The 15854-nt window shown below is 41.2% G+C and overlaps 1 protein-coding gene across 1 annotated transcript in view; it reads left to right on the top strand.

The window, feature by feature from the left end:
• PDGFC (platelet derived growth factor C) overlaps positions 1-14695 on the top strand; it is a 217561-nt gene extending 202866 nt beyond the window's left edge. Inside the window, exons 4-6 of the mRNA XM_029235534.1 lie at positions 840-1047; positions 5700-5917; positions 13092-14695. Of these exons, the coding sequence (XP_029091367.1) occupies positions 840-1047; positions 5700-5917; positions 13092-13208 (543 nt within the window). The 3' untranslated portion in view covers positions 13209-14695. The remainder of the gene's footprint in view (positions 1-839; positions 1048-5699; positions 5918-13091) is intronic.
• The last annotated feature ends 1159 nt before the right edge of the window (positions 14696-15854 follow it).

Here is a 15854-nt window from a genome sequence, read left to right as displayed (position 1 = left end):
TTCCTTTCAATGCTCGCCGATCTCCTGTAAGTAAAATAGTATCTCTTTTTTTTGTATGTGAAATATCTCATTTTGGTTTGCATTTCTCTTATAACTAATGAATTTTAAGCATGTTTTCATATGTCTAGTGGCCATTCAAGATTCTTGTCTGGAATTTGTCCATTTTGTATTGAGTTTGTTTTTTTCCGTGTACTCTGTCCTGTGACAGGTATATGGTTTGCCAAGGTGTTCTCCCAGTGTCTGTATTTTAACTGTTTATTACAAAAAATTTAGGCAAATTTATCAAAGTTCTCTTTTATGGTTTGGGTGTTTTCTATCTTGATTAACAACTCCTTCTCCAACGTCAAAGGCTTTAGCTTTTCACTTATATATTTTTTTCTTATTCTTTATGGGTTAATTACTTTACATTACATTTTTAATTCTTCTGACACACCTGGGAGTTCCCAGGTGATTTTCCAGAATGAGGAGGATAAAAAGTTGAAAACAAAAGAAAACTTTGGTAAAAACTCTATTAAGGCTTCCGTTGTTAAGTCCATAACTGAACCACGGAGGCATCTTCTGTTTTGTGTAAACAACAGATACCCACACCTACCATGGTTTGTGGTAACGAAAGTGAGTGTCTTGCCCATTGAAAATCTTTTCCCACAGAAACTCCGTCCAAGTTCATCTGCATGAAGTCTTGGCAAAGTAGTTTACTGCTCACTGGGGTTGAATACAATTTCACTTCCAGGTGTTTTCGGCCTCAGTCTGCCTATCTAACCTCGTGCGTGGGTCCAGAAGGAACACGTCATTTTTTTAAAAACGGTTGCCGTCTGACACTGGATTCATTTTACTTTCAGCAGTTGACAGAAACTGTGAGTCCTTCCGTGCTACCCGCTGCAGCTTTGCCACTGGACCTGCTTAACAATGCTGTCACTGCCTTTAGCACCTTGGAAGATCTTATTCGGTATCTTGAACCAGATAGATGGCAGCTGGACTTAGAAGATCTATACAGGCCCACTTGGCAACTGCTGGGCAAGGCTTTTGTGTTTGGAAGAAAATCCAGAGGTAAGCTCTCTCTTCAGGTTAGAACCTCATTTAAGTTTCTTAGCAGCTAATGTTTCAGATTCTTCTGCCATACCTTCTAATGAGGAGAGTTTAAAATTCTTCCCCGATAAGTTTAAATAATCAACCTTCTTAACATTTGAGCATATTTACATATTAAATAAGAATACATATAAAAGGAGGGTTTGGAAGATTAAAAGGAGATGCTTTTGCTGAAAATTCCTGTTATTTCTTTAATTCAAAAATATCATTTTGATGAAGTCCTGTGCTACATTTCACAAGAAACATTGCTTATTCAAACTTAATATTTGGGGTATATTGATTCAGAGATTCAAGAGAGATTATCGTAGCTGCTAAACCAGGTTTAGGGCTAGAAAAGGGGAAAGCTCTATTAAAATCTGTATTCACCATGACCCCATGAGTCAGGATTATATCAATTTCCATTTCCTAAGCCTAGAAACTTTTCTAAATAATAGGAAAAATAACAATGGTTCCCCAGAAGACAGAACTGTAGTTTCCAAGATAGAAGTCACTGTAAGAAAATAATGCTCTAAAGGAACTCACACCATGAGAATTTTTTCTATGTGAATATGCTTCTGAAATGATCACTTTTGATTCTATGAGCACATCTCCCTTCAAGAGTGAAAGTGTTGATAATTAAACTTAATTTCACATGGTCAGGAGATTGGAGATAATGTTAGCCGAATCTGTTCTCAGGTCAGGTAACTTTCCTCGTCACCCTAAACTTGGAAAGCATCCCTCTCAAACACAAATGAAAACGTAACTGGGTAGTTATAAAGCCCTCAGACAATCTGTTTCAGTCTGTCAGAAACTTTGAAATCTACCCAGGGTCCCTGTAGAGAACGGAGGACAGTCTACAGAAAGTCTGTAGAAAGCACAGTGTTTAGTTAATTTGAGCGACTCACAGGGGCAGATTGCATCAGACTGGTCAGAAGGAAACCCGATTCCTGCCCTCTCCTGCTAAGAGTTGCAGCCCTTCTGATCAGGACTTACATCTCAGCAGATCATGTTCGGACTTGCCCAGCACGGTGTTCTGCTGGACCAGCAGCCCTGGTTTCCTCTCAGCGATATTGGAAATCGCTGTTCACGTCCAGAGGCAGCTGAATCTTGTCCAGATGTTGAAAACGGTTACATATTTATAGGACATGATCGTGATAAATAACTCACCAACAACAACACTTCCCTTCCCTCCCACTTAGGAACGGGAAGATGAAGATTTGCAAGGCTGGCTGAAACGCCCCTGAATAGAGCCTTTGTTAGCAAATTCGAGGTAGATTATCCTGTGGATCCGTAAGAAGCAGAGGGAGTCAGCCGGACTGAGCTCAGATCTAGTTTTTTGACAGCCGATCTTGGGATACGAGCCTGAAAATCTCCCCTCTAACCCTGCCTTTATGCCTGTACCTCTCACGTGGTGGTCAGTGAAGATTTGGCCGGAGGCTAGGGTGTATTTAAAAGGCCCAGCGCTGAACCAGATCTCTCAAATATTCATTTAACACTTTCCAAATTGAAGCCCTTTGCAGTTTGCCAAAGCTATTAACTTTTTAGGCGTACAGTAAGTGTGAGCAAAGCAGTGTATATTTTTGGAACTCTACATAAACTAAAATGCAGGTGTGGGATAACATCTCTATAGACAAAACCAACTCCCCCCCACGGGAGTCTTTCTACAAAGGAAGGAGGAGTAAAACATTTAAAAGCTTCTAATTAGAGATTGAGATAGATTTTCCACAGAATAAACATATCACAGCGTTACCACATTCATCTTAGAAAGACCACCCTCAGATTGCGTTACGTTAATAGACTATCCTTGGGCTGAGTGTCTGAAAAAAATGAACACTGACAAAGTAAACTGTGATCGTAATTCTTTTCAATCAGTATTATCCTGTTCAGGAAAACTTGCAATATTTATGAATCTGAACAAGAAAACAGGCATTAGAAAAACAGTTTTTATTGGCGACAGGCTTCAAATCTTCATTCTTTAGAAAGACAAGCTAATGCATGTATTGTCTTAGGAGGTTGTTAGGAAAAGGAAATAAAGCATCTGAAGGCTACGTTTACTTTACAAATATTTTGCAGAGGGAGACTTCCACATTATTACAGTTAAGCTATTAAAACGCATGTGTTGGTGCATGATCTCTCTCTTTGTTTTTTGACTAGATGTTCTACCCAATGTTTCGAGAATTTGTGACACCAATCGTAGTCACGTGACTTATTCTAACGATGCTTAGATGTGTTTGAAGCCCTAGAAGTAGGAAGCATAAATTTCAAATAACGTATGCTAAATGTAAAGTCCTTACTTGTATTTTTAGCCCAGAGGGGACTGTGTTAACGTCTTTCCTTTTCTTTATTGTCCCTTTCTTCCTCTGGTTCAGCGTGTTCATTCATACCTTACTACTACAGAAAAGAAAAACCCATATTTTTTAAGTCAGGCTTAACTAGTACTTAAAAAGGGCTTTTGACTTTTGTGTCAAACATGATAGATGAGTGGAAGCTAAGTTGAAAGTCTGTTTAAATTTTCACATTGTAGCAGGTATCATAACTTGGTTCACTTGGGAAATCCATCTAACCTTTTATTGTGGTTAAGTAAACATTTTAAAGCTAACATATACAGACTCATTTTCTAGTTTCATGAAATAGTATGTTTAAAACTCTTTAAGGTAGATGAGTATCCTTTGAAAGCTGAGAGCTTCATTCACATTCTAAAGAAGGATAAATCTTAAAGAAGCATTAAAAACTCTGGCAACTGGCTTTTGTATGTGTGTGCCTGTCTTAGGTTTTCTCTCTCCTTGCCTAGATGTTAACTTCTAGCGAAAAGATTCAAAGAAGCTCATATACAGCTTTGACAGTGAAAGAGCAGTACGTGTACAGACATAGGTTAGGGTTCGGCAAAATGAAATGAGGTAAAATACGTGACATCATTTAACCTAATTATCTCATTAATTTTATTAGAGATAAGCTTCTCTTTAATGGCCCTCGAAAGAATGAACTCTTTTCCTCTTAAATATTTAAAAGCTTTACTGTCACAGGGTCATTTTCCAGATGAAAGGGAAATCTTTAGATACTCAAATAAAACAGTGATTTTCTCTTGAGTTGGAAAAAATAATTTCTAGCTGAATAAGATGTTGAAATGAACTTACTGAATTAGCATTTCCTCCGTGTTTCCCTTACTTGACCAAGGTTTTAGTCAACCATATGGTTTACGTGTGCTTATAATTGACAGTTGCATTTGCATAAGCTGTAATATATTTCTTGAAAATACTTACATTGGCTTCCTTTGACATTTTAGAAAAACTTGACCACATACCCAAGAATAACCTAGCTAAGAAAACAAGCATTTGATTCTTAATTACCTTGTCACTTTAAAAGTATTTTAAAATGTTGGCACTTAATTTTTAAGACTGGGTTATGTAGTGATTGTTATTACCTGAAGCTATCTTTAACCAGAAAATATTATTTATAATGTTGCCAATATTACTGAAAAGGTATTTAACCAGATTTAGTATATTTTAGATAGTATTCCTAAATTTTAATAAAAACTTTGTTTTTGAAGGAAAAAAGCTCTGATGAATTATATGTTATTCAAAACTTCAATTTTATTGGAATTGCTTTGATTTGAATATTTCTAGGGGAAAAAAGGCAAAGCTATAAAGCAGAAATTAAAATCATATTAGAATTGCTTATCCTAATAATTATCAGCTACTTCATATGTTATATGTAAGCTCATGTTAAACATGATGTGTTATTTTGATATGATTTAACTGAGGCAGTATCATTTTATAGTTAATAACAATGGTTCTTTAGAACATACTGCAACAATCTGATGAAAGGACATTTGGTTTGGTCTTCACATGGAGGCACTCTCTTAAAGAATAAAACACAGCATAGTTAACCAAGTTACTAAAAGAATAGAGACAGTGGTTATAAATTAGCCATTTCTTCTGCCCTTCAGGAGAATAGAAATCGGAAAAGGAGTCTAGTTAAGCTCAATTTCCAAGTCCAAAAATTTCTCAACGCGCCAGAAGCAGTGCTTTCCAGCAACTTCTGCTCCTTTAAAACGTGTCCTTTTCCCCACTCCTGGTCCACTCAGCCGCCTTCAGAAATTCATTTGCTTCATTTCCTTTTCACGCTCTATGATTCTTGTTGCCAGGAAGATTATAGAAGGTTCTGTCAACAAGTGTCTGTACGTTGTGCTCCATTCATTGCGGGAGCTTGTCATCCTTCTAAAAATCGCATCTGTTTTTTCATCAAAGCTTTCCTTTTACATTCTATTCTTCCCTCCCACGCCCCCCTTGTTTACTTTTTTCCAAAGGTTAAAAGGTGTAGCCCCCTTTTTCTCTAGAAAGTTTCCTGTTTATAGCTGGTAACTCCTCTGTAGTCTCCATCCTCAACACTGCACAATGCCGTCCCTTCATCCGTCCCTGGGTCACAAGGAAGCTCTGTTTGCCATAAAACGGAAAGCCCAGCCTGCGAGCTGCATCGCCCTAAGACCTAGTTAAATAATCGGGGTTCTTATTGGGGCGATTGTTCGGGAGATGTCTAGATTTCTGTATGAGAGAGAGAGCGCGAGGGCGCTTGGTGAAATCGCAAGGCTCAGAGCATGACCGCCTCTTCCTCTGCTCCCCCTGTGTGCCGTGCAGTGCTGGGCCTGAACCTGCTCAAGGAAGAGGTGCGGCTCTATAGCTGCACGCCTCGCAACTTCTCCGTGTCCATCCGGGAGGAGCTCAAGAGGACCGACACCGTCTTCTGGCCGGGCTGTCTCCTGGTGAAGCGCTGCGGCGGGAACTGCGCGTGCTGCCTGCACACCTGCAGCGAGTGTCAGTGTGTCCCCAGCAAAGTCACCAAGAAGTATCACGAGGTACGGACAGCCTTTCCCTTCCCGAAAGATGACAGACCAGCCTCTCTGAAGTGGATTTTGGTTTAGAAGGGAGATGTCGTCTTCCCGAAAACCAGACCAGACAAAACCAAGGTTTACCAAAGAGCTCAAGTTTTCATTTATTATTATTATTATTATTTTAAATTTATTATTATTGTTTTTTGGCTGCGTTGGGTCCTCGTTGCTGCGTGCGGGCTTTCTCTAGTTGCGGTGAGCGGGGGCTACTCTTCGTTGCGGTGCGCGGGCTTCTCATTGCGGTGGCTTCTCTTGTTGTGGAGCACGGGCTTTAGGCACGTGGGCTTCAGTAGTTGTAGCGCACGGGCTCAGTAGTTGTGGCTCGTGGGCTCTAGAGCGCAGGCTCAGTAGTTGTGGCTCACGGACTCTAGAGTGCAGGCTCAGTAGTTGTGGCGCACGGGCTTCGTTGCTCCGTGGCATGTGGGATCTTCCAGGACCAGGGCTCAAACCCGTCCCCTGCATTGGCAGGCAGATTCTTAACCACTGCGCCACCAGGGAAATCCCTGTTTTTTAATTAGGACCTTGAACTCAGGAAACCAGACATCAAGGATTTAGAAAGCTTGTCCTCTGATAGCACATCATGGGTACTCAGTGGAGGTTTTCTGTCTCATACAAAAAAGAAACTGTTTTTCCAGGGAGGAAAATGGGTGAAACTTTTCACCTCTTCAAAATATGAAGGGAAAATATTTTAAAGACAGACTTGGAGGTAAATTATGGTCTATTTTGGAGAAAATAAAGATCTTTAATATTTATCTTTCCATTTGGGGCCATTTGGGCACATAAATTCCAAGGGACATATTCATAATTATACTTCCTGTTATTTCATCATTTATATCTTCCTCTTATTCATGGTGCCCCAAATAGTATGTTAAGCTTTTTATAGATTCTTCATCCTTCCCTTTATTCCATGGAATTAAGGAAAATACAATATTAAATGTCAGTAATTATTGTTTTTCAGAGCCTTGGGGACCTTAGAGTTTATACATTTCAAATTTTCATTATCCCCGGTGATACCCAACCCCCTCCAGTCCTCCCCAGAAGCACCTAGCTTTCGTACATCCGGAAGCAATCCCTTCCTGATGGCTCACCTTCAATTTTTACAAAATGTCTTTTACAAACTTTAATTTTCACAAAACCAAACCAAAATCTGCCTCCTGACTTCATTTGGATATGGCTTCATTCATTTTCACTTTTTTCTGCTAAATAAAAGAATAACACGAACTAAATACCCACTTAATAAATGAAATGATTTTACCTGTGAGTGGAGACGTCGGTGAAACCCTCATCTGTTGGGTAATCTGAACAGGTAGCTGCGCTCATGTGACGTGGTTGCCCAGCTCTTCCCCAATATTGTGTTGGCAGGTGATTAAGTGGGAGAAAAGCAGTGGATTCCAGACAAGGTGCCCGTTTCCCTCCTAGATCTACCATTAATTTGTAACCATCCACAGGACACTTAACCTCTGTAAAATATGTGCAAACTATGATAATCTCTCAGGTTTTTCCTAAAGGCGTTATTCTCTGACAATTGTTAGATGGCAAGTTTTAGAAGATGACATCCAAACCTGGCCGTCTGGGATAAAAGTAGGACTGTTGACTGCCGTCCTCATATTCCACTTTCGTTTCTACACCACACACGTCTAAAGATCCTTGTGCTGGGAACGGCGTGCACTCCTGTCCAGGAGGAGGTCCTCGGGAGCTTGCAGGAGCCCCAGCTCCACTCTGCCCAGAGGACGGCTTGTTGCTACTCTAAGAACTGGAAGTCTAGTCAAGAAAAAACCCTTAACGTGGTAGTTTTGTTACCGAGCCAGACTCGGGTCTGCTTGCTGGGGCAGTAAAGCTGCTGAACCAGGTCGTGGGGAGGAAAGTGCAGCATTCATTGCAGGCGCCAAGCAAGGAGACCAGGCAGCCAGGGCTTAAAAGGCCCAACTCCTCAAAGGCTTTCAGGGACAGGTTTTTAAAGACAGGGTGAGGTGCGTGATCAGCTGGTGGACACTCTTCCGACTGGTTGGTGGTGAGGTCATCGGGAGTCCACATCATCAACCTTCTGGTTCCAACCGGTCTGGGATCTACATGCTTGTGGGCAGCATGCAGTGAACTTCTCCCATCTGGTGGCGGTTCCAGTATCTGCAAAACAGCTCAAGGGACCTGACTCAGAATATCTGTAGCCCGTGAGGAGGAACTGAAGGTCCTTGACTTTGCTTAATGGCTAAACTGGTATTATTTCGTCTTGCCGTACTGTTTTCCTTTCTTTCTGCGTTTTCTCGTTTCTCTGATTAAATGACTAGAGTTTTTCCACAGACAAAAGACAGGCAGAGGACATGCGGCCGGGCGGGCGAGGAGGTCTGCTCTGGGAAGGCCTCCCAGGGTCCTGCTCAGTGACAGCCCTAAAGCACATGAAAGTTAAAAGGCCTTAAAGGGTCGGCAGATCTTAGGGTTTGTTGGCATAATGTAAAAGAATAGGGTGAGAGTAGGAATTAAGCTGGGGTGATCCTTCCCCACCTAAAATCATTTCATTTTGAACTTTCTAAAGCAGGGACTTACTAAGCAAAGTGTATCTGGGGACCTGATTTAGCCAACAAGTCTTGGGTTTATGACTCAACCTTGCTATGACCTGTAAAACCCAGAGCTTTTCTAAACAAGTTTATCAGATGCTGAGTTGGTATCATGCTTCTGGGGCAGCTGAATCAGTCCTCAGATCAAGTGTATCCTCCCCCATCCTATACTTGTAAATTTCTTTTCAAATACCATTAGTTTTAGGTTTCTCCAGAAAGTTGCCCCAGAACGTGCAGTATCTGTTTTAAAGTCTGAGATAAAGTTCTTGTGTAGGGAAAGGCCATGGTCAGTGCTTGGACACTCACTGACCTTCTTCCAGAATGGTATTGATTTAGCCTCTCCAGTCTTCAGGTGGGGTTGATTATATGTATTCTCTGCATGTCCACACTTACAACTTCGGATGCTTATCTAATTGTACGACCCTGTAGTGCAAGTTTCCCACAAATATCTCTAATGTGTGTGTGCAGAAATATACATGGTTACCTATTCCACATTTCTCATAGATATCTCCAATCCAATCATCTCAGTTCTCTTCTGTGGGAATTACAAATTTTTCTGTGATAGTTATTTCGTTAACCATCAAATTACCCTATGAAAAAAGGATTACTTGTTTGGTGTAATTCATGATTTCTGAGGCCTAGATTTTTCTCAGTCTTATATTTTGCAAGTTCTGAGTCTAGTACTAGTACTACTCCTAAATAAGTGAAATTTTTTGAAAACGTAATTCAAAATAGTTCTTAAGTCATCGAAGACCACTCATCTGGATCTAGAGATTTAACTCATTCAAAGTTAAGCCCATCTTGGGCTTTAATTCTTTTTGATGATCGTTGCTCCAATTTTCAGTTTAAAGATTATCCCACTTCATGGACAAGGCAAAAGCAAAGACAGAGCTTAGGCGTTTTAATTTTTCTCTCTTCCATCCAGTTCTATTATACCAGCTTCCCTGCATATTAAGCTGATGTGTGTCCGTTTGTATCACTACAAATATAACTGAGTTATTCCCTCTTTTGCTTTCCTTTAGCATTTTCCTTGAGTTTCATTCAACCACTGTATCAAAACTAAGTTTACAGACTTAAAAGTCTCATAAAATATAATGATATTACTGTAGTAGTGTTTTGGTATAATATTATAGCATAATAGTATCATTAAGATTGATTCTTTGTATCAAGCCATTTTAGCCAAAAACAAAAAATGTTTTTTCTTAATTTCCCCGTCTCCCGAATAGGAATTCTCAAAAAAGCAAGACGGGAGCTTTACATACGTATAAACTTAGATGTTGCCTCTTCCTTGAAACACTTTTGAGTTTCCCGCCAATCCCAGCGTAACTCATTCCTCCTCTGTGCATGTGTAGGACTTTAAAGATATCTCTATAAGCTAACTTTTTTTATTTCATAATTATTATTTATTTGTATTTGTTTCTCCCAAATTGAGAACTCAGAGTAAAGATCCCGTCACAGTGTAGCACTCAAGAGCGGGGACTCCAAGGCTGGGCATCCAGGGTTTGAATCTGACATTTGTTAGCTGTGTGACTTGGAGCAAATTACTTCGTCCCCTGGGCCTCGATTTCTCCATCTGTGAAGTGAGCTGTCACCCCTCGTGCCTTATTATGAATAAGGCTTAGAACGAGGTCTGGCACATTTCAAGTCCTCAGTATATGCTAGCGATTGTCTCACTCACCTTCACTTCCTCCCTGTTCCTAGCCTCATTAAAGTATGGCAAATGATCAGTAAAGATTTAATGAATTTGCCCAGAGGTAGGACGGTATTCTCTTTCCGGCAAAAAGACCTATAGGAGACTCTGAGGGAAGAAACAGATTCGCTCCTTTCTTCCTTTCTTAATCAGCATGATGAGTTTCACCTTGTTTATATCCTCGCATATTTAGTGTCACTTCTTTCCTTAACACGTAGTGTTTTCTTGCTTAGATCTGTTTGTTTGGGGGAAATAAATATACCACCCAATTGCCTTATTCTAAGTGAGCCCCATCACTCAAGGTTCTATGCCGCCCAGAATTTTGGGCATCATTCCTTGATGGGTCTTTCTGTGCCTGATCTGTTCTGTCCGCAGTCTCTGGTTTTAGCTTTTCCCTGGATTATTTTTTCATGGCCTCGTAATTTTAGTTTGAACCTCTTCCTCAACATTTTTGTGAGATGTGCTTCTACCTTGTTTCTTTTCTGTGTCATAAGCTGTGTCCTAAAAACCAAATTCTCTTCTTTAACATTATCTGGGACCAGCTGGTCATCTTCCAAGTCTCTCTTTGTCTCCCAAAGTCCAAACTTTCAAAGGGAATTGAGAGGGAAAACACTGATTATCACCCACCCCTCCACACCACGCACAAGACCTTAACGTCACTGGAACATTATGAGATTCTTCTGCTATTTGTAAATGTCCACAGGTATCAGTGGATGAAGACTGGGCATGTGGGGGGGACGTTTATCTGGCGAACGCGTGTTGCGTAAGCACCGCGGAGGAAGGAAAGACTGTAGGATTGCAGCCTGGTGTCATCGACTGTCAGGACTGTATATGGCGGCCTCTCTAACCATTAGCCTTCATAGTTATTTTTCCCCTGCCAACTGGGAAAATGTATACAAGTGGACATAGGATTTAAAGACATTGTCTATGCCAATATCGCAGTGTACCTCCACCCAACCTCATTCCAGAAGCCATCTGTAGCGCGAGTGTGCTGCTAAGGTATAGTGCCAGCATCTTAAGAGAAGTTGGCTTTGACACCGCCTTCTGTTGGTCAAAAACAAGAAATCAGTACCAACCCGTGATCTGTATTCAATACTCATTGGGTTCAGTTTCTCATTAACATAATAGTCTTAGTAATTTTTATTCTGGAATTGTAAATGTAATAGAGAATCTTTAAAAGTTTACTGTTTCTCATCGTTGTCATAAGATTTTGCAGTTTATCTCTCTAGGAAGAAAGTTACTAAATAAATAGAGTGTATGCCTAGTAATATTCTGAGTCTTGATGACATTAGTATCCATCACTGCGACTTTAATCATTTCTGTTTGGCAGAAGTACAGACACTGGCTGTGCCACTCATTCTCTCTAAGCCTCTGTTCACTCACATGTAAAATAGGGGTAATAACTGCAAATTACTTCGTAGAATTCTTGTGAGTTAAAGTATGTAAAAACATTATTAGAGCGCCTGGCAACCCATAAGCATTCAAAACCTTCGATATGACCACATACTCCAAATGAGGGACCGTTCTCTGTTTTGCTTCTTTAAATCTTCAAGTAAGACAGTCATAAAACCTGACCTTTGCCTTTTTGGATTATTGAATATTTCCAGCAACGCTGTCTTTTAGAAGTTGCTCTATGAGGTTATCCGTGTCAGACCCAGAGAGCAGAGAAACTGGACAACTTCATATTGTTCTGTGCTCTAGGCTTTGTTCGTAAGCCGAAGCCACATAATTTCTAAAACTTCACCATTTCTGTCATAAGACCTAAAATGTAATAATACACATTGAGTAGTGAGTTCTTATCAGACACGTCAGATAGTCTCTTAGAGTACATAGCCGTGCCCTTCCGTCACAGTGTGAAAAGGGTGTGTTTGGTATCCGTGTCCGTTGTGCTATATTTCTGGTTAAGAATCTCAACCATCCAAACTGCAAATAACTTCATTTAATAGAGGCATTCTTGTCATTATTGCCAAACCGTCTACAGTGCACTAGGACCCAGCTGCAGAAAGTTAGCTGTGACCGAGGCTGATGTCTACGAAGTACGTGTAGTCCGTGTCATCAAGTTGATGGAGGACTTGACCTTTGGCCAAGGGCATTAATGAGTGGCAATAACTGACTGAGACTCACCTGCAGACCATGTTTCTTTTCGCAGCATCGCAGTACTTGCCTGCCTTGCTTCAAGGATAAATATTTGCTAAGTGTGTGAGTAAATGAATGAGTGAAAGAAGCCAACAAACAGAAATGCGCATTAGTGGTTCCAAGACACCTAACCAAGGTGAAATTCTTTTTAATACAGTTAGGTGCGTAAAGGAAAGCGGGCATGGCATGGTGGGTCTTTCCATTTAAGGACGTTTTTTTTTTTTTTTAGTTTAGTTTATTAAAATATAGTTGATTCACAACATTGTGTTGATTTCTGCTGTACAGCAAATTGATTCAGTTATACACATTTGTACGTTCTTTTTCGTATTCTTTTCCATGATGGTTTATCCCAGGATACTGAATATAGTCCCCTGCGCTCTGCAGTAGGACCTTGGTGTTTATGCGTTCTATATGTAATAGTTGGCCTCTGCTAACCCCAGACTCCCACTCCCTCCCTCCCCCACCCCCTCCCCCTTGGCAACCACGAGTCCGTTCTCTGTGTAAGGATTGTCCTTTATTCTGAGCAGCCTCCTTCCAAATCGTTGGTATTAAAAGGTCCTTCCTTTCATACAGTGATGATGATCATTTGTGATTTCTCTGAGGAGCGGAGGAGTATGTTCATCCTGCCTTCAGTAGTTAAAAATTAAAACGTGTAGGTCGCTGTTGGACCCCGAGATTCTGGTCTGAAATTGACCTCGTCCATGAAACCAGAAGTTGCAGACGTGGCCTGATTTTAAAGGTGGTTTCCATCGTTCCCTTTCAGGTCCTTCAGTTGCGACCCAAGACGGGCGTCCGGGGGCTGCATAAGTCGCTCACGGACGTGGCCCTGGAGCACCACGAAGAGTGTGACTGCGTGTGCAGGGGGAACCCCGGGGGATAACGCCTCGTGGTGGCTCAGGGCTGCCACTGCGACAGAGCTCGTGCCTTATCTCCATCCACAATCCCGGCTGGCTGTTGGTTCCAGGGCCCTTTCATCTTCAGGATTTACAGCGTGTTCTGAGAGAGGAGATGCCACGCAGAAGTAGGGGTTGTGCAACGGCCCTTTGGAGGAGAGGCCTCACGACAGGAGAAAAGTCCTTGCCGGGGAAAGGATGAACCTTGTAGATTCCTAGTTAGTGGCAAAGTCCCCACGTGCGCCCTTGGCTGCATCTGTGTCTCTTGTCTGGATGTGGCCTAGGTTCATGTCAGCACAGGAAACACTGCCCCTAAGCCCCTGGTTCTGTCGCCTTGCTTAACTCTAAAGCCCCCTGCTCTGGGCCTACAGTCACAGAAATCTGGGATTGTTTCTCATTCACATGCATAAGCCAGAGGGTTCTAAGTTCTACCAACGTGGGTTTAAAAAAAGAACTGTGTTGCCATGAATTAAACTTGTGTCACGCTGATAGGAAAGACTGGATTTTCCCTATTTCTTACTCAGATTTCTACCACTTAGAAGAACAGACCTCCATCCACGGTTTGGAACAGACAAACCTGAGAAGAAGAGTGACCTTATCTTCACTTTATAAGTTGGTTTATTTGTGTTATTGTGTACATTTTTATAGTCTCCTTTTGACATTATAACTGTTTGCTTTTCTAATCTTGTTAAATATATCTATTTTTACCAAAGGTATTTAATATTCTTTTTTATGACAACCTAGATCAACTATTTTTAGCTTGGTAAACTTTTCTAAACAGAATGGTTATAGCCAGAGGGACGAAGATGATATAAAATATTGTTGCTCTGACAAAAACACATGTATTTCCTTCTTGTATGGTGCTAGAGCTTAGATCAGTCTGCATTTTAAAATACTGACATGGGAAATGGATAGAATTTGATAAGTGGCAAAGACTCTTGGAAAATAAGTAAATATGTCATCTTCCACTCCCCTCACTGGAGACGCCAGCAAGAAGCAGCATATTCCCGTAGGCATCCTGGAATTACTAACCCCTAACCCTTATTTTGGGAAATGTGAGCCTAGCTCAGTAGGACATAAAGCACCCTGAAGAAAGAGACCTGACAGCCTCCTGACAAAGCATGCTTGGCTGTCCTGTAGGACCACATCCTATTTATTGTGATGTTCTGGTTGGATTGTCTTTAAACTCTGTTCCATGCACTTGTATAAATACATGAATATTTTTATGTACAGAAGTATATCCTTTAACCGATTCACTTATTATACTCTCTGGCAATTAAAAAGAAAATCAGTCAGATCCTTTGCTTGTAAAATGTTTAATATTGTGCCTAGGTTAAGTGGTGACTATTTGAATTAAAAATGTGTTGAATCACCAAATAAAAAAATGCAGCTGTTTCGGGGAGAAACTGAGTGTGTGTCTGCAAGATTTGTCCCTTAAATGCCAAGAAAATAAAAGCGACAGACTTTTGTGTTACCATGATTTTTATTATGCAAAAGCTGGTATCAATTCAAAAGACAGGCAGAAAAGTGACCATTTCTGGTGAGACTTTCCTGCCCCTGGACTCCAGTGCTTTTGTGCAGTAGTTTTCTTTTTCCCAGTCATCTTGATAGTAATTGCTGGTAAATTAAATTGCAGATGGCTTGGAGTTGCATGTGGTTAATGAAATGCTTGATGATAGCTTGTATGGTAGTATGAAACTGACAGTGGGCGGGGATCCGGTAACTTTCCACTCTTGTCTTCATTTCCAACGGCTGGTACTAGAGGGGCTGAGCCCAGGTCCATGTGGCATGTGGATCCACACAGTTTACACGGCACTCCTCCAGGTGGCGGCCTCAGTTTCAGAGGTAGATCTCTATGCAGGCTGGTGTCTTCCAACACCTGATCCCTGCCTTTGAACTTGCCTGGGAGCCATCTAGGTCCCAGACTCTTCTTCCAAGGAAATACCCTTTCCGGCACTTTTCCACCTGGCAGTCCTACCCTGCGCCCAACCATGTGGAAGACAAAGAAAAAGTGAAAATCCGTGCTGTGTCTTATTGACTTATTTTCATGGTTTTGTTGCAGCCCCCTGGAGGCTGATTAGATACAGCCCAACTGCTCCCCTGGAAGCTCTATACTGCCTCTGCCTCTGGGCAGTTGACAGCGCTCTTTAGCACAGTCAAGAGGCTCTGAAATCTAAGAGCAGTGATCGGTGGAACTGTGTTCAATCCAGCGTTTCCAACTGTTTGTTTTTAATTTATTTTATTGAAGTATAGTTGATTTACAATGGTGTGTTGGTTTCTGCTGTACTGCAGAGTGATTCAGTTACACATACGTGTATCAGTACATTCTTTTTCGTATTATTTTCCATTATGGTTTATCCCAGGATACTGAACATAGTTCCCTGTGCTATACAGTATGACCTTGTTGTTTATCCATCTTATATATAATAGTTTGCATCTGCTGACCCCACACTCCCGATCCATCCCTCCCCTACCCCCCCCCCGCCCCGGGCAACCGCAAGTCTGTTCTCTATGTCTGTGAGTCTTCCTGTTTCGTGTGCTAGCACTCTCTATGGACCAATGGTTCCGGACTCATCTATTTCAATAATTTTTTTTTTTTTTTTTTTGCGGTACGCGGGTCTCTCACTGTTGTG

This window comes from Monodon monoceros, unplaced genomic scaffold (assembly GCF_005190385.1).
Source record: "Monodon monoceros isolate NGI ecotype Baffin Bay Population unplaced genomic scaffold, NGI_Narwhal_1 Super_Scaffold_20, whole genome shotgun sequence".
Taxonomy (NCBI): Eukaryota; Metazoa; Chordata; class Mammalia; order Artiodactyla; family Monodontidae; genus Monodon; species Monodon monoceros.
The sequence above is the reverse complement of the archived record's forward strand: the minus strand, read 5'-3'. Positions and strand labels throughout refer to the sequence as shown.